The sequence below is a fragment of the Pristiophorus japonicus genome, chromosome 16, assembly GCF_044704955.1.
Source record: "Pristiophorus japonicus isolate sPriJap1 chromosome 16, sPriJap1.hap1, whole genome shotgun sequence".
In the NCBI taxonomy this organism is placed as follows: Eukaryota; Metazoa; Chordata; class Chondrichthyes; family Pristiophoridae; genus Pristiophorus; species Pristiophorus japonicus.
Window position 1 is genome coordinate 85,024,360 of NC_091992.1, and position 24,331 is coordinate 85,048,690.

At 45.4% G+C, this 24,331-nt stretch overlaps 1 protein-coding gene across 1 annotated transcript in view; it reads right to left on the bottom strand.

Moving 5' to 3' along the window:
- gsg1l2b (gsg1-like 2b) overlaps positions 1-23,829 on the bottom strand; it is a 177,410-nt gene extending 153,581 nt beyond the window's left edge. The window contains exons 1-2 of the mRNA XM_070858165.1: positions 23,529-23,829; positions 21,852-21,899 (exon numbers count right to left, since the gene is read on the bottom strand). Of these exons, the coding sequence (XP_070714266.1) occupies positions 21,852-21,899; positions 23,529-23,829 (349 nt within the window). The remainder of the gene's footprint in view (positions 1-21,851; positions 21,900-23,528) is intronic.
- Positions 23,830-24,331: the final 502 nt, after the last annotated feature.

Genomic DNA, 24,331 nt, shown 5'->3' on the forward strand with positions numbered 1-24,331 from the left:
GTCCTTCCTAGCCACTCTATCTAGGCCCTTCATAATTTTATACACTTCAATAAGGTCTCCCCTCAGCCTCCTCAGTTCCAAAGAAAACAATCCCAGCATATCCAATCTTTCCTCCTAGCTAAAATTCTCTAGTCCAGGCAACATCCTGTAAATCTCCTCTGTACCCTCCCTAGTGCAATCACATCTTTCCTGTAATGTGTGTATGCAGTACTCAAGCTTTGGTCTAACTAATGTTTTATACAGTTCAACCATAACCTCCCTGCTCTTGTATTTTATGCCTCGGCTAATAAAGGTAAGTATTCCGTATGCCTACTTAACCACCTTATCTGCCTAGCCTGTTTCCTTCAGAGATCTATGGACATGCATTCCAAGGTCCCTTTGTTCCTCTACACTTCTCGCTGTCTTACCATTTAATGTGTATTCCCTTGCCTTGTTAGCTCTCCCGAAATGCATTACCTCACACTTCTCAGGATTGAATTTAATTTGCCACCGTTCTGCCAACCTGACCAGTTCATTGATATCTTCCTGCAGTCTATAGATTTCTTCTTTATTTATCAACCACACAGCCAATTTTTGTGTCATCTGCAAACTTCTTAATCATACCCACTACATTCAAGTCCAAATCATTGACATATACCACAAAAAGCAAGGGACCTAGTATTGAGCCCTACGGAACCCCACTGGAAACAGCCTTCCAGTCACAAGAACATCCATCAACCATTACCCTTTGCTTCCTGTCTCTGAGCCAATTTTGAAAAGCAGCCAGGGTTCTTGTTCTTACGTAGTTATCCAGTGATCTGCTGAAGGTACATGTGTGTACTCATTGGAGGACAGGAAAGAACTGACCTGCTATGACACCCAGAGTTAAACACTCCCTGTCAAGATTCACACTTGAATAATCAACATTCAGGTGAGATATTGGAGGAAGACCACCCTAGCAATGAGTCAATGCCTGCAGAACAGGAGGGAGACCACGGAAGAAGAAATAAATAGTTTGAGGATTGATCCTGAATGATACATTTTTGTAGGAAGAATGAGGAGAGGCAATTTAAACTAAAGGGTACAATTCTAAAGGGGGTACATGAACAGAGAGTCCTAGGGTTATATGTGCTTAAATCGTTGAAGGTGGCAGGGCAGGTTGAGAAAGTGGTTAAAAAGGCATAGGGGATCCTGGGCTTCAAAAAAAGAGGCTTAGTGTACAAAAGCAAGGAAATTATGAAGAACCTTTATAAAACCCTGGTTTGTCCTCAACTGGAATATTGTGTCCAATTCTGGGCACCACACCTTAGGAAGGATGTAAAGGCCTTAGAAAGGGTGTAGAAAAGATTTACAGGAATGGTTCTGGGGGAGGGACTTCAGTTATGTGGATAGATTGGAGAAGCTGGGGATGTTCTCCTTGGAGCAGAGAAGTTTGAGAGGAGATTTGATGGAGGTGTTCAAAATCATGAGGGGACAGAATAGATAGAGAGAAACTGTTCCCATTGGCGGAAGGTTCGAGAACCAGAGGATACAGATTTAAGGTGAATGGCAGAAGAACCAAAGGCGACATGAGGAAAAACATTTTTATGCAGCGAGTGGTTAGGATCTGGAATACACTGCCTGAAAGGGTGGTGGAGGCAGATTTAATCAAGGCTTTCAAAAAGGAATTAGATAAGTACCTGAAGGAAAAAGAAATTGCAGGGCTACGGGGAAAGGGCGAGGGAGTGGGACTAGCTGAAATGCTCTTGCAAAGAGCCAGCATTGGCTCAACGGGCCGAATGGCCTCCTTCTGTGCTGTAAGATTCTACAGGCCCGAATTTGGTGGCCTTACCGCCGGTTGTAGCTGAGTTTTCTTGGCGGTCTTGATGGTTTCTGGGCGCTCTCCCCTCCGAGCGAGTTTGGTGAGTCCCTCACGCCGGCGGGGAGAGAAGACCGCTGGGGAGCGTCCGCGGGCGTCCGCTGGCGTGCAATGTCGACAAAAGTCTTCCTGCCTGCTCACTCCCCAGTTTGGACTGGGCAGTCCTCCACTCCAGCAGCAGAAGAGACTGCCACGTGGAGACAGGAATTACTTGAACGGTAAGTGTGAAGACCTGCAAGAAAAGATTAGTGCACTTGTTTTCTTCATTTCTTTTGCAGTGATTTTGGTGGTTAGGATCCTCTGAATGATTTGGAAAAGTTTTTTTTCCATTTGTTGAAAAAACATTTTTTCCCCGTTCCTCCCTCCCTGGGCCCAACTCTATCCTGGCGTTACTTTGCCATCGATTGCATTTGCCACCCAGAATTGGCATGTTAGGCCTATTTTTTCCACCGGACGTTTTTATCCACATTTTTCCACTAAACCTTCGCCCAAAATGTCATGTATCTTACATTATTATATATAACTGTATCCTAACATGCTATACATGACTGTAATAAGATATGACCTGTAACCACCAGCATACCTTACAACCAGGGGTGCACTTGCAAGAGACAGGTATATAAGGACAGGTCTCAGGCAAGTGCAGCATTCCAGAGCTGTGAAATAAAGGTGCAGGTCCAGAGTGACCTTGACTTCACTACATGCCTTGTGTGAATCTGTACTGAGGGGACAGGAATTTACAGTGGCGACGAGTTACGGGATTACAGAATCCACAGAATGGCGAACAACGGATCAGATGAAAAGTACAATGCGGGAGACAATTGGGAGGACTTTATAGAAAGGCTCCAGCAAAGCTTTGTAACCAAAGACTAGTTAGGCGACGATAAGGCAGACAAGAGAAGAGCCCATCTCTTGACCAGCTGTGGCTCGAAAACATCCGCTTTAATGAAGGATCTGTTGGCACCTGAGAAACCAGCAAGCAAGTCGTTTGAAGAATTGAGCACACTGGTAAGAGACCGCCTGAAGCCAGCGAGCAGCCTACAAATGACCAGACACAGGTTCTACATATACAGACGCTATGTGGGCCAGAGCATACCCGATTTCGTGGCGGAACTTCTGAGGTTGGCTAGTTTATGTGAGTTCTCCGAAGAACTGAGGAGAGAAATGCTGAGAGACTTTTTCATTGAAGAAATAGGCCACGCAGGCGTATTCTGAAAGCTCATAGAGACCAAGAACCTGACCTTAGAGGCAGCAGCACTGGTTGCACAGACATTCTTGGTAGCGGAAGAAGAAACGAGATTGATTTACAATGCAGGTATGACAACTAACGAAATATCGGAACAAGAAGTTCACAGCACTAAACAAGCTGCTACCCCCACACACAGACAAAACCGGGAGAACAGGCTCTCGACAGCAGGCAGAAGCCATCAAGGGTCACAGGAATGGCCGTTCACACCTCATCAACCCACAATGCGAGCAATCAACTACAAACTGAGAGAAGCTCAAGAGAGATCAGCCAGACGCAGCTCATTCTTTGGGAACACTGTGAACAATGGAACAGGTCTGTGCTGGAGGTGTGGGGTGGGCACTCGTCAAGGGGATGTCGATTTCAGCAGGCTGTTTGCAGAAATTGTGAATATACAGGGCATTTGGCCCGCATGTGCAAAAAAACGGCAGCTTGGCTGGTATACGAATTGGATGGGTCGGAAAGCGGACCAGAAGATGGTGGGGACAGTTTCCGGGACACCGATGTACAGCGGGTCAACACGATCAATGGTCGCTGCTCCTACAACAGGATGCCTCCTATAATGATGAGGGTCCTACTCAGCAGGATATCTGTCAACATGGAGCTGGATACGGGAGCGAGTCAATCTCTCATGGGCGCTCAACAATTTGAACAACTGTGGCCGCATAAACGAGACAGACCAAAACTCACAAGGGTCGACACCAAACTAAGGACCTATACCTAAGAAATTGTACCAGTCCTCGGCAGCGCCAAGCTCTCTGTCACACACAAAGGGACAGTGAACCGACTTCCCCTGTGGATTGTCCCCGGAGACCCCCCAGCATTGCTGGGGAGAAGCTGGCTGGCAAAACTAAACTGGAAATGCGATGATGTCCATGTCATGTCATTAGAGGAATGGACCTCCTGCTCAACAGTTATAAAGCGATTTGAACATCTCTTTCAGCCAGGTGTGGGCACTTTCAAAGGTGCCAAAGTCAAAATTTACATCACACAGGATGCTAGACCGGTCCATCACAAGGCCAGAGCTGTACCCAATGTGATGAGGGAAAAGATTGAACACGAACTAGACAGGCTTCTGCGGGAAGGCATTATATCACCTGTGGAATTTAGTGACTGGGCAAGTCCCATCGTCCCAGTCATGAAGCCTGATGGATCCGTACGAATCTGTGGGGACTACAAATCTACCATAAACAGAGTCTCCCTACAGGAACAGTACACGCTGCCCAGAACGGAGGACTTATTTGCCACATTGGCTGGAGGTAAACTTTTCTCAAAACTAGTCCTCACATCTGCGTATATGACGCAAGAATTGACCGAGGAATCCAAGCTACTCACCACCATCAACACACATCGAGGCCTTTTCATGTACAATCGATGCCCATTCGGCATCAGGTCGGCAGCCACCATATTCCAGCGCAACATGGAGAGTCTGCTCAAGTCCATCCCGGGGATGACTGTATTTCAAGACGACATGCTTATCACGGGCAGGGACACCGACTCCCATCTCCATAATTTGGAGGAAATACTAAAGCGGTTGGATCGGGTAGGCCTAAGAGTTAAGAAATCCAAGTGCCTGTTTCTCGCACCCGAGGTTGAATCTTTGGGCAGAAGGATTGCCGCTGATGGAATCCGCCCAACAGAGTCCAAAACAGAAGCAATTCGCCTGGCTCCCCGGCCCCGGAATGTCTCAGAACTGCGCGCCTTTCTCGAGCTACTCAATTACTTTGGGAACTTTATGCAGAACTTAAGCACGCTGCTGGAGCCTCTCCACATGATACTCAGGAAGGGGTGCGATTGGTTTTGGGGGGACGCCCAGGGACGCGCCTTCAATAAGGCACGCAACCTTCTGTGTTCCAACAGTGTTTTGACTTTCTTTGACCCAGGTAAAAAGCTAGTTCTCACATGCAATGCGCCAGCGTATGGGGTTGGGTGCGATTTGCAACATGTCAATAGTGCGGGCAAATTACAACCCATAGCTTATGCCTCCAGGTCACTTTCGCGGGCAGAGCGCGGGTACAGAATGGTAGAGAAGGAGGTGCTCGCGTACGTGTACGGTGTCAAAAAGATGCACCAATATCTTTTCGGGGCCAAGTTCGCGTTAGAAACTGATCACAAGCCCCTCACGTCCCTCCTATCCGAGAGCAAGGCAATAAACACCAATGCCTCGGCGCGAATTCAACGGTGGGCACTCATGCTGGCGTCCTACGACTATACCATAAGGCACAGACCAGGCACAGACAACTGTGCCAACGCGCTCCGCAGGCTACCCCTGGTGACCACGGAAGGGTCTGACGAACAGGACTGTGAGATAGTCATGGCAATCAATGCCTTTGAGTCCAGAGGTTCGCCCATGATGGCTCGCCAAATCAGAGCCTAGACGGCCAGCGACCCCACGTTGTCCTTAGTAAAAAGATGTGTCCTAACCAGTGACTGGGCAGAGGCTCGCGATGCCTGCCCTGAGGAATTAAAACCCTTTCACAGGCGCATGCATGAGCTATCACTACAAGCAGACTGCCTGATGTGGGGCAGCCGAGTAGTCATGCCTCTGCGAGGCAGAGAGGCATTTGTCCGGGAGCTCCACCGCGAGCACCCGGGGATCATTCTCATGAAGGCTATAGCCAGATCCCACGTCTGGTGGCCTGGTATTGATGCGGACTTGGAGCTCTGCGTCCAAAGGTGCACTATTTGTACCCAACTCAGCAATGCCCCCAGGGAGGCTCCACTGAGCCCCTGGCCCTGGCCTACCAAACTGTGGTCGCGGGTGCACGTAGACTATGCAGGCCCATTCATGGGCAAAATGTTCCTCATAGTTGTAGATGCATTTTCAAAGTGGATTGAATGCACCATTTTAAACTTGAGCACAACCTCCACCACTGTGGAGAGCCTTGCAATTATGTTTGCAATGCACGGAATCCCTGACATATTGGTCAGTGACAATGGTCTGTGCTTCACCAGCGCAGAATTCCAAGACTTTATAATTGACCACGGCATAAATCACGTCAAGACGACACCATTCAAGCCGGCCTCCAACAGCCAGGCGGAGGGAGCAGTGCAAATCATTAAACAAGGCATGCTTAAAATCCAAGGTCCCACGCTGCAGGGTCACCTGTCGCGACTGCTGCTGGCATACAGATCTCATCCGCACTCACTGACTGGGATCCCCCCCCGTGCAACTGTTGAGGAAAAGGACTTTAAAAACAAGGCTCTCATTAATCCTCCCAGACATGCACGAAATCGTTGAGGCAAAGCGCCGTAAGCTGACTGAGTACCATGACAGAAATTCGAGGGGGAGATGGAATGAGATAGGGGGCAAAGTGTTTGTACTAAACTATGGCAGGGGTCCCAAATGGCTTGCAGGGACAGTAACGGGAAAGGAAGGAAACAGGCTACTGGTAGTACCAATGGACAATGGCAAAACCTGCCGGAGGCATGTTGACCAAGTCAAAAGCAGATTTACCAACAACACTGCGGAACCAGAGGCAGACTACAATGTGGAACTTGCACCACACCTGGTGGACAGACAGAGGGAACAACCTGAAGAAAGGGCAATCCCAACAAACTGTGTTCAGTTTTGATCTCCTAAACTGAGGAAGGACATTCTTGCTATTAAGAGAGTGCAGTGAAGGTTCACCAGACTGATTCCCGGGATGGCGGGACTGACATATGAGGAGAAACTGGATCAACTAGGCCTTTATATACTGGAGTTTAGAAGGATGAGAGGGGATCTCATAGAAACTTATAAGATTCTGACGGGACTGGACAGGTTAGATGCGGGAAAAATGTTCCCGATGATGGGGAAGTCCAGAACCAGGGGACACAGTCTTCGGATAAGGGGTAGGCCATTTAGGACTGAGGTGAGGGGAAACTTGTTCGCTCAGAAAGTTGTTAACCTGTGGAATTCCCTGTCGCAGAGAGTTGTTGATGCCAGTTCATTGGATATATTCAAGAGGGAGTTAGATTTGGCCCTTACGGCTAAAGGGATCAAGGGGTATGGAGAGAAAGCAGGAAAGGGGTACTGAGGGAATGATCAGCCATGATCTTCTTGAATGGTGGTGCAGGCTTGAGGGGCCAAATGGCCTACTCCTGCACCTATTTTCTATGTTTCTATGTTTCTATATTCTGTAAGAAAGCATGCCCCGGCTGAGCGGATATACGCTCATTCTTTGCCAAATTTGTCAGCACCTGTAGATGAAACCCAACGTCCTACACAAGAGGTGCCTGGACCTCGGAATGTCCATGTGAAGTAGGTCCACTCACCATGCACAATGCACTGGAGTGTTGATCCACTGAGCTACGGTGCCACTATCTATTCCTCTTCAAGACTTTTAGCTTTAAACCTATAATTAACAGATGGAAAATGCTAATGGCTCAATTTTCTGATGTGTGCTCCAGGCAGACAGTGGGAATGCCAAGGCAGAAAATTTCCCCTCCAACTTGTTCAGCATCAATAACATTAAAATGCCCATAGGATGTTATGATAGTAGGCATTTGCCACATATGGGCCTGACTGTCTGTCACATCTCAACTTTTCATTTCCAGTCCTGGCCAACTGCTTTGTATCTCTGGTGACCAGTAAAGAACAAATTGTGAAAGAAAAGTATGTCTTGCCTGGTTTCTGGGAATCACTGCAGGCTGGCTCTTCCAAATAATGAACGTGCATGTTGAGGACTCTATGATGTGATCTGGTGGGATGGTTTAGTCTGGGATCTGGTGGGATGGAGTTAGTCTGGCATCTGGTGGGATGGTTTAGTCTGGGATCTGGTGGGATGGATTTAGTCTGGGATACGGTGGGCTGGGTTTAATCTGGGATCTGGTGGGATGGAATTAATCTGGGATCTGATGGGATGATTTAGTCTGGGATCTGGTGGGATGATTTAGTCTGGGATCAGGTGGGCTGGGTTTAGTCTGGAAAACCTGCTTCCTCTGAGCCACATAACAAAGCCTTCATTATGCCCAATGATGTTGCAGATGCACCAGTATCATCAGTTAGAATGTTGCAGGTAGCATGGGGTTATACAGTGAACTCCACACAGCTTACTGCTCAGAGAATATGGTGCTGTGCAAATGCATGTTTACATGAACATGCAGCGTTCAACTCAGGAAGCTAGTTTAAAAAATAGCTTAAGCTGCTGAAGAGCTGGTGGGACCAGTCCACAGGGAACTCTGGGATTTTTTTCTACATAGTTGCTTTTGATTTGAGTGCAGGCATGTGATGGCTGCAGGAAAGTCAAGGGTGAAGGGTGGTGGAAGCAGATTCAAAAGGGAATTGGATAAATACTTGAAAGGAAATAAAATACAGGGCTATGGGGAAAGGTGCAGGGGAGTGGGACTAATTAGATCGCTCTGCCAAAGAGTCATCACAGGCACTTTGGACCAATTGGCCTCCTTCTGTGCTGTATCATTGTATGATTCTAAGTGGCCATTGTTGATGGATAGACATCAGAAGTAGCTGGTGGTAGGCCATGTGAGTGTCTTGATGCTCTCTATACCTCACATCTGTACATGCACACTCTCTCTAGTGGGGTCACCGGCTGGTGATCATGAGTGGGGACCCTGGTAGATTGCCCCTCACCCTTCCAATTATAGCTCCTCCAGTGTTGATCAGCGTTCAAACTTGGCCCTTTCTGATCCGTGTGGCTCAGTACGTAAGCTGCGTTTACCTACTGATTCATTGGGGGATGTCCAAACGTATCAATTTTCCTTAATTATAACTCGACCCATTTTTTTGCAATGATGTGATATATTTTTTCCCCATTTTCCTTATCTCTCTGATTCACAACATTAATGCTTCTTCTTTATGTCTTCCAGTAAGTGTCCTCACCTGTGTGTGACTGAACATCTCCAAATTTGATTCTACCGATCAGCTATAATCGCTAAATCTGGGTCTTTATGGGACATAGCAGAAGTAACTCACTGCTCTTCCTCAGCCCTGATAGATGCAGTAAATACAGCATTGAAAATAAATATGTATATGTGGCGCAGTCAAAGTGTCCTTGTAATCTGTAGAACATAAAATTTATGCTGCATATAATTTTACACAATCTGGTAAAGCACTCTCCTGCTATCAAAATATAGTGATGCATGGTATCATAACTCCTGTAAATGGCCATCCTCCTGTCACATGGTATGATGAAATCCATTAACTTTTAAGGCAGTGATCAAATCTATAAGGTGATGACAAACTCCCAGCTTCTAAAACACCAGATCGTCAGAAATATGTGTAATCTAAATATTGGTTTGCATACTTGTCTGAGTGTGGCCAAGGATGGGACATAAGAACATAAGAACATAAGAATTAGGAACAGGAGTAGGTCATCTAGCCCCTCGAGCCTGCTCCGCCATTCAATAAGATCATGGCTGATCTGGTCGTGGACTCAGCTCCACTTACCCGCCCTCTCCCCGTAACCCTTAATTCCCTTATTGGTTAAAAATCTATCTATCTTTGACTTGAAAACATTCAATGAGCTAGCCTCAACTACTTCCTTGGGCAGAGAATTCCACAGATTCACAACCCTCTGGGAGAAGAAATTCTTTCTCAACTCGGTTTTAAATTGGCTCCTCCGTATTTTGAGGCTGTGCCCCCTAGTTCTAGTCTCCCCTACCAATGGAAACAACCTCTCTGCCTCTATCTTGTCTATCCCTTTCATGATTTTAAATGTTTCTTTCAGATCACCACTCATCCTTCTGAACTCTAAGGAGTAAAGACCCAGTCTACTCAATCTATCATCATAAGGTAACCCCCTCATTGGGGACACTCTCAGTGCTTTGACAATGACTCAGATTGCATGCACTCTGTTCTGTCAGTTTATGATCATCAAAACCAATTCATTGCATTGTACCTTTCACCAACATACACAGCCATCTCTCAATTTCTGTATGATAGAGTAGGGGAAACCCATGGTTCTGTCTAAAAACAGAAAATGCTGGAAATCTCAGCAGGTCAGGCAGCATCTGTGGAGAGGAAGCAGTTAACATTTTGGGTCGATGACCATTCGTCAGAACTGGAGAGTGTTCGGAAAGAACACATTCTTAACAAGCACTGAAAGGGGGAGGGGAAGAAAGAACAAAAGGGAAGGTCTGTGATAAGTTGGAAGACAGGAGAGATTAGAGAGACAAAAGGGATGATGGGCCAAATTCAAATGGTAATGCCAGGAGTTAGAAAAACATTAGTCGAGATAGGGTGTGAATGGTGGGATTATGACCAACTGCCATTAGAGACAAGGAGAAAAAAAAGAAAGAAAGAAACATGGTTCTGTCATTTATTTCTTGTCAATTGATGTTTTCCCTTTAGAAGAGGCCAGCAGAAGTTACTCAAATACCAGCCTCCATTTGTGTCACTGGCTTCAGGTACAAGCTGGCTACAAGAAACGGGTGAGGGCCCAGTCAGCACATGCGAAATTGAAGAATATTTACTGCATCTATCAGGGCAGAAGAAGAGCAGTGAGTTACATCTGCTATGTGCCATGAAGACTCAGAGTTAGTAATTATAGTTGGTTGGTAGAATCAAATTTGGAAATGTCTCACTTCAGAGACTTGAGCACATAAATCTCCAATGCACTGCTGAGGGAGCGCTGCATTGTTAGAGGGGCCGTCTTTCAGATGAGACGTTAAACCGAGGCCCCGTCTGCCCTCTCAAGTAGACGTAAAAGATCCCATGGCACTATTTCGAAGAAGAGCAGGGGAGTTATTCCCAGTTTCCTGGCCAATATTTATCCCTCAATCAATATAACAAAAACAGATTATCTAGTCATTATCGCATTGCTGTTTGTGGGAGCTTGCTTGTGCGTAAATTGACTGTCGTGATTCCCACATTACAACAGCGACTGCACTCCAAAAGTATTCATTGGCTGTACAGCGCTTTGAGATGTCCGGTGGTCGTGAAAGGTGTTATATAAATCCAAGTCTTTATTATTTTCTTTTATACACAGGTAATGTGAGGACACTTACTGGAAGACATAAAGAAGCTGTGATATAAACTATAAATGTTGGGAATCAGATCGAAGGGAAAATGGGAAAAAAACACTTAGATTAAGTGGAAGGGGGGAAAAACTAGTCTCCTGCAGAGAAATTGTATTGTGATTCACACAATTTGTGTCAGCTTCACAGTCAGCTACATGGCATGGCTAAAATTGCGAGAAAAAAGTGATTAAACATCTCTTTCTAGTCCTGTGTGAAGAACTGACTAGATTTTAAATGATCAGATTTTGAACAAGACAGATTATGAGACTCAGCAGGCTACCTTTAACGAGCGGTCTCACTCACAGTCACAAATCACAGGGAGGAGGCTAATTCTTCACGGGGGCTAGATAGGAATAAGACGATCATGGAAGTTCCAGCAGGGCCTGTGCTAAAATAGGGACAGAGAGATCATTAGAGCAGAGGGAGTGCTTTACTTAACGCAAGGTCTTCCTGTTCATCGCATTAATCCCGAATCATGCACTGCTGCCATCAACAGAGGTCTCGTGATGATCTTTTTATAATCAGCTAAACATGATTCTTCTGCTTTTCCCTGCTGGTGACCATTTTGAGTTTATTTGAAAGCTGCTCTGTGGCTCTGCTCTTCATTGTCGACAGCTCATGAATTTCAAATTTGTTTGTCTATCAACAGCCCATGATCAGGGATTACTGACCAGCTAGTTTTACTCAAACGCGTCTAAACAGCCTGTAATAAATCGCATGCAGTAACCTAGTACTATTATATAGTAATCCGTTATCACAAGGTGCTTCATACATTCAGCTCCTATACTGTATCAACATAAAAGCAGCTGAGTGTTGTGTTTTTCTTTCGTTGAAGGATGTCGGAGTTTGGCAGGACTTTCTTATGTCCTCCTCTCGCTAGTTTTAGCGGAAGAGCAGAAGTGAATAAAACCAATCTGACCATTCTTACCCTTATAAGTGTCAGTCATGGCTCAGTGCCAGCACTTTCACCGCTGAGTCAGAAGCACATCATCTAGGCTGACACTTGAGTGCAGTACTGAGGGAGCGCTGGACTGTTGGAGGTGCCGTGTTCTGGATGAGATGCTAAAACAAGGCCTCGTCTGTCCTCTCGGGCAGATGTAAAAGATCCCACGGCACTATTTCAATGAGTTTTCCTGCTATCTTGGCCTATATTTATCCCTCAACCAACACCATAAAAACAGATAATCTGGTCATTATCTCATTGCAGTTTGTGAGATCTTGCTGTGGCCAATTTCTCTATATTACAACAGTGACTACATTATAATAGTATTTCATTGGCTGTAAATTGCTTTGGGATGCCCTGAGGTCATGAAGAGTGCTGTAAAAATGCTGGATCTGTTTTCTATCTTTCTTTAAGAAGGTTAATTATGCTATATAAATCCAAGCTTTAATTTATTTTTCCAAAAATTCATTAACTTTATGGAAAACTGAGCGAGTAAGACCAGCTATAGTGGTAAACAGACAAAACCTTAGTAGCTGGTGTAATGCAGAGCAGAGATAGCACTAACGGCACATATGGGCAGATCCTCCATCTTGGGAAGCACAAGGCATAAAGGCACGGCAGGAATTCACAAATGCAACATATTGAATGTTACAAACCAGGAACTTGCACCAATGCTCTTGCTTCACACACTGTCTATCAGCCTATTCCCTAACATCTGAAGGTTGGCTTCCTTGTAAGAGTGCCATCTACTCATTGTACATATCAGCAAATTCAGAAGATGTCTGACCTTGGGTTAATTAGCAAAGTAGGCCATTTCTGTTAATGTGTGTGTGTCAAGACTGCATCGGATATAGCAATGTTAGTGAAGTAGCAGAAATACAGCTGAAGGAGAGCTGCTTTAAGATTGCCCACTACCTCGATACTGCCATTATAGCATTAAGGAAATGTTAACACTCAAAAAGTGAAGTATCAATCAGAACAATTCATGTATGAGTTTGACAGGAATGAACAAGTCTTAAAGGTATGCACAAGAATCGCTATTAATGCAACAACGTTGATTCCTGAGATGAAAGGGTTGTGTTACGAAGAAAGGTTGAGCAGGTTGGAGTTTAGAAGAATGAGAGGTGATCTTATTGAAACATATAAGATTCTGAGGGGGCTTGACAGGGTAGATGCAGGGAGGATGTTTTTTCCTCTCGTGGGGAATCTAGAACTAGGGGGCAGAGTTTCAGAATAAGGGATCGCCCATTTAAAACGGAGATGAGGAATTTCTTCTCTCAGAAGGTTGTAAATCTTTGGAATTCTCTACCCCAGGGAACTGTGGAGGCTGGGTCTTTGGATATATTTAAGGTGGAGATAGGCAGATTTTTGAACTACTGAGGAGTCAAGGGTTATGGGGATCAGGCAGGGAAGTGGAGTTGAGGCCAAGATCAGATCAGCCATGATCTTATTGAATGGCGGAGCAGGTTTGAGGGTCCAATAGCCTACTCCTGCTCCTATTTCTTATGTTCATAACAAGACCTGAGCAAGTAATTGAAGCCTTCACTGTCTTAGTAGTGCAGCTGGCAAGGTAATAGGAATTCTCTGGAGCCATCCGTGATGTTGGGGATCATCATATCATCATCATAGGCGGCCCCTCGAACCAGGATGACTTGCTTCCACATGAGTTCACAGATGTTTCAATGAAGGGCCTGATATTCCAGTCCGTAACTCCAGTTGAAAGGGTGGAAGATGCCTGTGCATGGATTTTTTTAATGTGTGGTGACCATCAGCCACCACAAGGGCTCGACAGAGCTAGGTCTTAGTCCAGTGATAAGGGTTAACCAGGATGACTGGAGACCTGCTCTGCTGCACGGACCTCATCATCATCATAGGCAGTTCCTCAGAATCGAGGAGAACCTGCTTCCACTCCCAAAGTGAGTTCTTTGATGGCCGAACAGTCCGATACGAGAGCCACAGACTCTGTTACGGGTAGGACAGACATTCGTCGAGGGAAGGGGTCGGTGGGGCTGGTTTACCATGCGCTCCTTTCGCTGCCTGCGCTTGGCCTCTTCATGCTCTTTGCTTTGAGACTCGAAGAGCTCAACGCCCTCCCGGATAGACTTTCTCCACCTCGGGTGGTCTGCGACCAGGGTCTCCCAGGTGTCAGTGGTGATGTCGCACTTTACCAGTGAGGCTTTGAGGGTCCTTATAATGTTTCCGCTGTCCTCCTTTGGCTCGTTTACCATGAAGGAGCTCCGCATAAAGCATTTGCTTAGGGAGTCTCGTATCTGGCATGCATACTATGTGGCCTGCCCAGCGAAGCTGATCGAGTGTGGTCAGTGCTTCAATACTGGGGATGTTAGCCTGGTCGAGGACACTGATGTTGGTGTGCCTGTCCTCCCAGGGGTTTTTCAGGATCTTCTGGAGACATCGTTGTTGATATATCTCCAGCGATTTGAGGTGCCTTCTATACATCGTCCATGCCTCAGATCCATACAGGAGGGCGGGAATTACTACAGCCCTGTAGACCATGAGTTTGGTGGTAGATTCCTCAGACGGCCGAAGGTTGCTCTGGCGCACTGGAGGCTATGCTGAATCTCCGCATCGATGTCTACCTTTGTTGATAAGAGGCTCCCGAGATATGGGAAATGGTCCACCTTGTCCAGGGCCGCGCCGTGAATCTTGATGATTGGAGGGCAGTGCTGTGCGGCGGTGACAGGCTGATGGAGGACCTTTGTCTTACGGATGTTAAGTGTATGGCCCATGCTTTCATATGCCTCAGTGAATACATTGACTATATCCTGGAGTTCAGCCTCTGAATGTGCACAGACGCAGATGTCGTCCGCATACTACAGCTCAACGACAGAGGTTGGGGTGATCTTGGATCTGGTCTGGAGGCAGCGTAGGTTAAACAGCTTCCTACTGATTCTGTAGTTTAGTTCCACTCCAGCGGGGAGCTTGTTGATTGTGAGGTGGAGCATGGCGGCGAGGAAGATTGAGAAGAAGGTTGGAGCAATGACGCAGCCCTGTTTGACCCCGGTCAGGACATGGTTTGGATCTGTAATGGATCCATTGGTAAGGATCACGGCCTGAATGTCATCGTAAAGCAGGCGAAGGATGTTGACAAACTTTTGGACGCATCCGAAATGGAGGAGGACGCTCCATAGACCCTCACGGTTGAGAGTGTCAAAGGCTTTGGTAAGATCGAAAAAGGCCATGTATAAGGGCTGGCGCTGCTCCCTGCACTTTTCCTACAACTGGCATGCTGCAAAGATCTTGTCTGTTGTGCCCCGTAGGGGACGAAATCCGCATTGTGATTCCGGAAGGAGCTCCTCGGCCACAGGGAGAAGATGATTGAGGAGAACTCGAGCGACAACTTTCTCAGTGGTTGAAAGCAGGGAGATTCCCCTGTAGTTGCCGCAGTCAGACTTGTCCCCCTTTTTAAAAATGGTCGCAATCCCTGCATCTCTCAGATCTCCCAACATGCTCTCCTCCCTCCAGATGAGAGAGATGAGGTCATGTATCCGCGCCAACAGCGCCTCTCCGCCATATTTTAGTGCCTCAGCAGGGATTCCATCCGCACTCGTAGCCTTGTTATTCTTAAGCTGTTTTATGGCTTTGCCTACCTCGTGCAACGTTGGAGTTTCACTGAGTTGATGGTGGGTCGCATATCGCAGTGTGGGCTGGCCCGTGCTGCCCCTTTTTGGGAATAGTTAAGTATGTGTACACTACTGCTGTACTTTTCAGTCTTATTCACTGTATACTGTTGAGAATATGACATTCAATTATCAGCAGCAGCAGGGGACAATGAAGTCATCGACATTTGAAACAGCTTACCCCTAACAAACAAGCCAACCTTCACATATTGGGAGAGAAGCTTATAGAAGATGGGGGGAGGAGGCAGGTGGATAGGGAGTGATGTGATGCAAGGGGGTGCACAAGAATTCATAGTCTGTAGCAATGTGTTCACCTGTTGCAATTGTGTAGATATAAGTAAGATTCCTTATGAGCATCTGAAGCGACATTGAAACACCGCTCTGAGGATAGCTTGGTGTGCAACTGTTGCTATGGGAAGATCCCCAAAGGTGATTTCTGCAAAAATGTGAGAGGCCTGTGATGTTTAGGCTCTCTCCAAGCACATCATTCTGGATAAATACCACAATCTCAACCAAGCACCAACTCACTCAGAGGCACTTCAGACAATCAGAACAGCTCTTTGTGGATTTTTCCCGCACTCTTCTATTCCTCGGTTTGCAAACTGAATCTGTACAAGTCACTGTGAGTTGTAAGTGAGGGCAAATAAAGACATGTGTCTTCTTTCTTGAAGCCCCAGTAATCCATTATTAGATTGCTTTTCCCTTCCACTTCCTCCACCCATCATAAAATCTACAGGCTTCTTATTCTCTTAATAAAAGGCAAAAATGTGATAGTAAATGTAGCATTAGTATCAAGTAGTTTGAGCACAGTATTGAAATATGAAGGGTATTTAAAGGATGTGTTAAATCTAGTATATTAAGATACATCACGTTGTAAAAGGAATTTCAAAGCTGTATTCATCTAGTAGATTAAGGCATGATGTCCAGTCTGTGGTCCTAGGGGCACATGCGGTCCCGAGACCCAAACCATCTGGCCTTCAATGTCCAGGCAACACGCACTTATATTTCTTATTTACTTATTTGTCTTGTTTGAATTTTGTAGTCCTGAAGGTTTGGAAAGGATTCTTTCCAATGGTGCTTCCCTAGTGAATAAATCCAAAATTGGCTCATCAAAATCTGTAAGTTTCAGCACCTAGAGATATATTCAAATCAATGGGAACATTCATTTAATCTTCATACACAGCCCTGAAGGTCCATGGCATGTACCCATGCAGTCCACAAAGCCAGAAGTTTGGGAATGCCTGGATTAAGGGACTTTAAAGAGTATTTAATCTTTCAGGCTGATCAAAGTTTTAGCAAAATACTGTTTAGATCTAGACTAGACTACACAAAAGATGGATGGAAAAAGGAAGGTTGTGATTTGCCTGTACTGTGAAATATTTACAACTGTCAGGGCTGAGGAATTCAATAGTTTATCAGTCAGTTAGCTTAAGGAAAAAGAACAGGGAATTGGCGGGAAGGGTTCAGGGGTTTAGTGATTGTGAATAGTTCACTGATAATAACAACTTGTATTTATATAGTGCCTTTAACATAGTAAAACATCCCAAAGTGCTTCACAGAAGAATTACATACAAAATTTGATACCGAGCCACATAAGGAGACAGCAGGACAGGTGACTAAAAGCTTGGTTAAAGAGATAGATTTTAATGAGTGTCTTAAAGGAAGAGAGGGAGGTAGAGAGATGAAGAGGTTTAGGGAGGGGATTCCAGAGCTTCAGCTTGAGACATGACCACTAATGGTGGTGCGATTAAAATTGGAGGCGCACAAGAGGCCAGAATTGGAGGGTGCAGAGATCGCAAAGGGGTGGAGGAGGTTACAGAGCTAGGGAAAGCAAATCCATGGAGATATTTGAAAACAAAGTTGAGAATTTTAAAATCGAGTGGCTGGTGTGGGACCCAGTGAGTGAAATATCTGAGGACAGGGAAGTGGTCCATTTAGAAGTGGTGCAAAAGAATTATGTTGGATAAGAGACAGTGGAAAAGGTAACAATTTGGTTATTATATGAGGGGCTATAAGAAAGGCAAGAGGATTCATGCAGAAATGACACTGGGGAAATTGGTACAAGAAGGTCACAAGTTGGGAGACAGAACATGGAAGCTAAATAGATCGTATTGGACTTAGTACATGAGATATTAAATAAGATATACAATATACATTTTAGTAGATGAGTCACAGAGGAAGGGGAAGGAGGTACCCACATCGGTGGGACAGGTTAAAGGTCAAAAAGCTGGGGACACACACACCAGAGGGGCAATGAATGGGTTAAGGTCAGAAAAAGGATAAGGAGCCAAGGAGTGAAATACTGGAAATTGCATCAGAAAACCGATTCCAAGCCTGAGTCTATGCAGAAAGGGCTGACAGGGCAGCTGTGGATGGTTGTAATAGGGTGCGGCCGGATCAGAACTCAGATGGAGAATGCGAGAGACAGTGCGGGTCTTGATGCTGAGAAGAGTGGACAGATATGTGAGTCACAAAGCCAATGTAAACAGAATGGTGAGCTGCCTACTCGGGGGCAGGCAGTCCAGTTTGAAGAGAGGCTGTGAAGGGGAAGATTTATAGAGTTTGGTGCTGGTTGCCCGCACAGTGGTAAATGATATAGCGAGAAGTCACATTACGGTCCTTAAAGAGAGCTATGTGGCAATGGATAGCAAACTATAAGAGAGGGGATGTAGTTGGCATACTTTAAGTGCTGGGTCAGGAGATTTGAAAAAGTTAACAATTGATTGTCTAAATGTTATGAGAAGAACAAAGAAGAGTTGTTTTTTTAAAAGAGTTGTTTTCAGGATTAAGAGAGCTGGCATAGGAGTGATGGGTTGCTTCTATCTCTAAACAGAGGAATAAATGGACCCCTGTCTCAGTAAGGAAATGGAGGACAGCTCACCAACCATGGTGAGTTACAGCTATTGTTTCATAAATACAGGAGACGTACAAGCAGCTCAGGCAGGCACCAGGACATGTTCAAGCGACGTAAGGTGCCCCCATATTGGGTTAAATGACATACCATGCTGACAATTCCTGACATGCAGATCTCACTCACGTCCAGCAGCAACCCCAAAGTAAATGGCAGGTTTGGTTAAGGCTGGATAGACCCTCAGTGAAAGAAATTGGTCGAGGTAGCATGGCACTGAATCCAATATAAAAGCTAGGGTAGGAGAATCATAGAAGTTTACGGCATGGAAGGAGGTCATTTCGGCCCATCGTGTCCGTGCTGGCCAACAAGAGACTATCCAGCCCAATCCCACTTTCCAGCTCGAGGTCCGTAACCCTGCAGGTTACGGCACTTCAAGTGTACATCCAAGTACTTTTTAAATGTGGTGAGGGTTTCTGCCTCTACCACCCTTTCAGGCAGTGAGTTCCAGACCCCCACCACCCTCTGCATGAAGAAATTTCCCCTCAAATCCCCTCTAATCCTGGAGTAGGACCTGGGCACCAGTTAGACTCAGTGAGAGGAGGAGGTGACAGGGTGGGATCCGCACTGTACATAAGCACAGAGAGGACAAAGGAAGTGATTAAGTCAGGACCAAGAATGCAGCATTGGAAGGAATGTTGTGTTACTTAGAGAGCATGCCCAGACAACCTGCTAGGGAGGTGAAGGGGCAGAAGTAGAATTAGATACATGAACGCCAGGAGCGCTTGAAATAAAATAGTTAAACTGCAGGCACTGGTGGCAACGGGTAATTCCAATCCTGTAGGAACCATCGAGATTGTCTCACGCTGCTTGTCTAAATCAACATGGGTAAATCTACATTGAACTTACACTGCACCATTTGCAATGAATTTGTAAAAATCAGCTTACAATGCGCATAGCTGGTTTGTTAAAGACTGGTTTGACATTTGTTAAACAAATTAACACCAATGTTAAAATGATAGCTGTAGAAATTATTACAAATGCCTTATATTAATCACTAATGTTGGACAGTATGCTTTTCCTGGAGCGTTACACCATACAGACAGAATCTATTGCCGATTTGAACAACTTTCAGTTGTATGGAAGATTGCGAGGACTCACTTGCCCCAGAGAGCTGCTTGTGCGTTACATGCCTCCTGAACTTGTCAAAGAAGTGCTGTGACTCACCGTAATTGTTGCCCTGCTTTCCATTTCTTTAGCGAGTTGGAGGTGATTACAAATCCATTTGTTGTTCTGCTTCAAGGTAGAAGCAGCTGCTTGGTTTAGAAACGCATCGTTCCCCACAGCCACTTTCCCCATAAACAAACCATCCACTCGAAACTAAAACAGTCATCGACAACATCGTTTCAGTTTTTCTTTTTAAGTGATCCATTGGCACCGTTTAGGTTGGTTGGTGGAATAAACAATCTCGGTACTTAGCAAAGCAATGGAACATGACGTATTTTATTCTTGTCTGAAATGTAATTTGTTGTATAAAGCAAGGATTTGCATTTATAGATCACCTTGCACCTCCTCAGCACGTCCCAAAGCAATTCACAGTCAATGTAGTACTTATGGTAAAAATAAAGGACTTGCATTTCTATAGCGCCTTTTACAACCTCGGGACGTCCCAAAGCCTTTGCAATCAATGAAATGCTTTGGAAGTGTAGACACTATTGCAATGTATGGTGCGCAGTCACTATTGTAATGTCGGGAAAAGCAGCAACCAATTTTCATACAGCAAGGTCCCATAAACACTAATGAGATGAATGATCAATAAATCTAGCTTAGTGCTGTTGATTGAATTATAACTGTTGGCCAGGAGAACTCCCCTGCTCTTGTTCAAATACTGCCATGGGATCTTTGACAGCCACCTGAGAGGGCAGATAGGGTCTTGGTTCAAAATTACATCTGAATGAAGGCAACTCCGACAGTGCAACACTCACTACTGCACTGTGTGTTGTGTAGTGGCGAATGTTTGTGGTGGAGGAGCGGCGCGAGATTGTGGCGGAGGTGCGGCAAATGAGGGTACGGGGGCACAGAAGAACCAAGGGCCGAGGGGCAGCACGGACCAGCCTATACTGCGAAATGTGCACGCATTAGGTCCGTGCAGCAGAGCAGGTCTTCAGTCATCCTGGTTAACCCTTGCCACTGGATAAAGACCTAGCTCTGTCAAGCCCGTGTGGTGGCTGGTGTGCAACGGTCACCACACTTAAAATAATTCACGCACAGCATCTTCCACCCTTCAATTGGCATTCAGGACCTGGAAGTCCTTCATTGAAACATCTGTGAACTCATGTGGAAGCAAGTCATCCTGGTTCGAGGGACCACCTATGATGATGACTGCACTGAAGTGTCAGCCTAGATTATGCATTCACGTCTCAGCAAAAGGTTTATACCCCGTGACTTTCTGACTCAGAGGCAGGAGTACTACCACTGAGACAAGCTGACACATTAGGAATGATGCTGTCTGAATATGAGCATACAAACGCTTAACATCTCCCTATGCTTAGCCCACTATTTTACCAGAGGTATCAACCTGTATAAAATTAAAACCTGTCTTCATTAAAATACAGAAGGAAGGAGCTTTGCATAAATACATTAAATATCTGCATGCGACTCTTTACTCTGCATACATTCAAGGTCTAAATCTAAGGGGTAATTTTATGAATTTACACTCTTAGCTTTTCCCACTAGGAGTAAATTTAGAATTTGGAAACTCACTGAGGGGCATGTGCTCCAATTCCTGATTTGCAACCCTAGCAACCAGAGCACCCCTGAAATCCTGTGTGTGCTCCCAGTGGGCGCTACTCCGCACGGGAATGTGGCTTCGTAAAAATTCAGCTCTAAGATCATCTAAAAAAAAATCATTCTCTATATATGGGCATCTCTGGCAACGCCGGCATTTATTGCCCATCACTAATTGCCCTTGAGAAGGTGGTGTGGGCCGCCTTCTCCTTGAAACGCTGCAGTCCGGGTGGTGAAGGTACTCCCACAGTGCTGTTAGAGAGGGGTCTCCAGGATTCTGACCCAGCCATGTTGGAGCAACGGTGATATATTTCCAAGTCGGGGTGGTGTGTGAATTGGCAGGGACCTTGGAGGTGATGGTGTTCCTATTCACCCGCTGCCCTGGTCCTTCTCGAGGGTGGATGCTACGGGTTTGGGAGGGCTGTAATTAAGGAGATGATTGGACATCCTCTGTGACTAGAGGCTATCAGGCTGGCGCTAGAGTGAGACACTTCCTAAAATAATGGGTCACAATAATTAGAGGGATAATAGGAGACTGCAGGGGCTGGGGGCTATAACTTCGAGAGAAGGTAATATATTCACCCACAACTGACCTCGTTCAGCAGGCGGCGTCAGATGAATAAAACTTCTGCATTTTTCTCCTGTGAAGCAACATAAAACAGATAGTGTACATGAAAGCTTGAAGCACAGCAATGGTTTCAAAATGTAGAATGGGTTCTTACAGCTAGCAGTATTTATCCTTATCGAAAAGGGACAGAAATAGAGATTTCCAGGTAATGTGCATCAATTACCTTCTGGGGAACGCTGCTTCATTCAAAGTAAAGCACGAGTGGAAAAATCAATGTAGCTTTATAGCAGAACAGGTTGCAAAAGTCAACACGCAGACTGAAGAAGCAACCTTGGCGATTCACATGAATCACCATCATTTCACCAGCTGTGCAAACAGACGGTGTGCGATTACGGACAACTTTATATTTAAAAAAATGATTGTGTGTTGTGCCTTTTCGTTTTATTCCGTTCAGACTCGCTCGTTCCACCCAGCAGGACCGTATCATTTCTCCCCACTGACCAGATTATTGTCTTTCTCAGTTGTTCCCTTGCTGTTGCCTGCACACAAGGTGCGAGCAATTGAACGCTCCTCGGCAGATACTGCACCCCAGTCCTTCGTGTGAATAAAACATGTTTTAAGAAGCGGGTTTCTCTCACCCACCCCGAACCCTCCAATGTCGGTCCCCCTCAGCTCCCTCCAACACAAGCCCCTCCCCTGAGCTCTGTGCCTTCTCTGTCGCTCTGAGCCATGTAAATACAGACTCTGCCCTATCCGGCGCTGTCTGTATCTCTCCAATCACATTTACCATGTTTTTAGGGATAAGAACACCTGAATTTCATATCCCTCCCACCCCACCTCTGTCCCCACACATATGGTGAAGTAAGCGTGGGCAGGTCAGAACGCCATTCTGATGTCCTTTTTAATAACATTGAGAATTAAAATGAAGAGAGGAAGCGAGTAAAATAGAAAGAAAAACAAACTTTCAAGTTTCAGGGAGCAGCTTGGATTTGGGTCTGTGCTCATTTGTTCTCAAAGCTGTGAGAAGCGGGCCCGATTATTGACAAACTCGCCCTGTAATCTGCCTTAATATCAAAGAATGAAAGGAGGAAAACTGCACCTCGGAAATTACCAGGAAATAACCATAGTCAACTTTTACACGCCTCCTTACATAGAGTTGTGTTAAATATTGGTAACTTGCTTTCTTCATATGTGTGTATCTATCTAGCTATCTCTCTCTCTCTCTCTATCTATCTATCTATATAGAGATAGAGATACATAGATATAGATAGATATAGATACAGAAATATATAGATACATAGATATATATCGATATATATATATATAGATATAGACATATGTAGAGAAAGAGAGATACCTAGAAACATATATACATATATAGAAACATAACGAGATATATAGATAAATATATATATAGATACATAGGGAGAGATACATATATAGAGAGAGAGATACACACACATATATATAGATAGATAGATAGATATAGAAAGAGATACATATAGATATATAGAAATAGATATATAGATATAGATATATAGATATAGAGAGATACATAGATATATAGAAACACAATGAGACATAGATAAATAGATCCATAGAGATATATATATATAGATACATAGGGAGCGATACATAGTTATAGATACAGAGAGATTTGTTCATTCTGAAAACAGCCTCAGCTATCTGCTGATTGAATTACCTTCCCCGCTGATATTTTCTTCGCAGGAGAACCAGATGCCGGCGTGGAAATAACAAATCACATACTTATCATCGCCCGTCTCCCAGCTGTACTGGACCACGCTGCTGCCGTTACTGCCCGGGCTGTTATACTCGATGCAGTTGTTCTGTTTTTCCTTTACATTGGTTTTACAGAAAGGTTTCACCACTTTCCTGGTCCCCTCGCACCAGTAGCTGGTGCTGAAGGCGGTGACACAGAAGACGAGGGCTATAAAGTTGAGAGTGAGAGCTAGAGACGCCCTGTGCCTTCTGTCGATTCCCATTTTAACAGAGAGAGAGGTTGCAGAGGGTGAAAGCACGCACATTAATCCGTGCTGCAGTTCTTAAATGTCCACAGCCTGTTGGCCAGTACCCCCGAGCCCATTGTTCACCAGTGCGCCGGTTCCTGGCTATTCAAGCTCACTTGCTCCCAGGTCCAGGCTGTGTCTGAGAGTGGGGATGCTGTTGTCTCGGAGATAGGAGGCAGCACTTCTTCGCTTGAAACTCCAGCAACGTTATCTCTCCCTCTCTCTCTCTCATCTTCCCGAGGACCAAGCCAATCACACGCCGTTCATCCGTCCCACTGAAATAAAGAGGGAAGGGGCCAGACCCAGCAGTGGAACCCTGTCCCACTCAACAGGTAGCCCCCCCACCCCCCTCCTCCTCGCCGCCCATGGTCAAACAATCGCCTAAACTGTTCAATTAATAAATCCGCCACTCGCTGTCAGCTGGAACCACACGAATTCTGCAACAGAACAGAAAACTGGTTCCCGGTAACTTTGAACT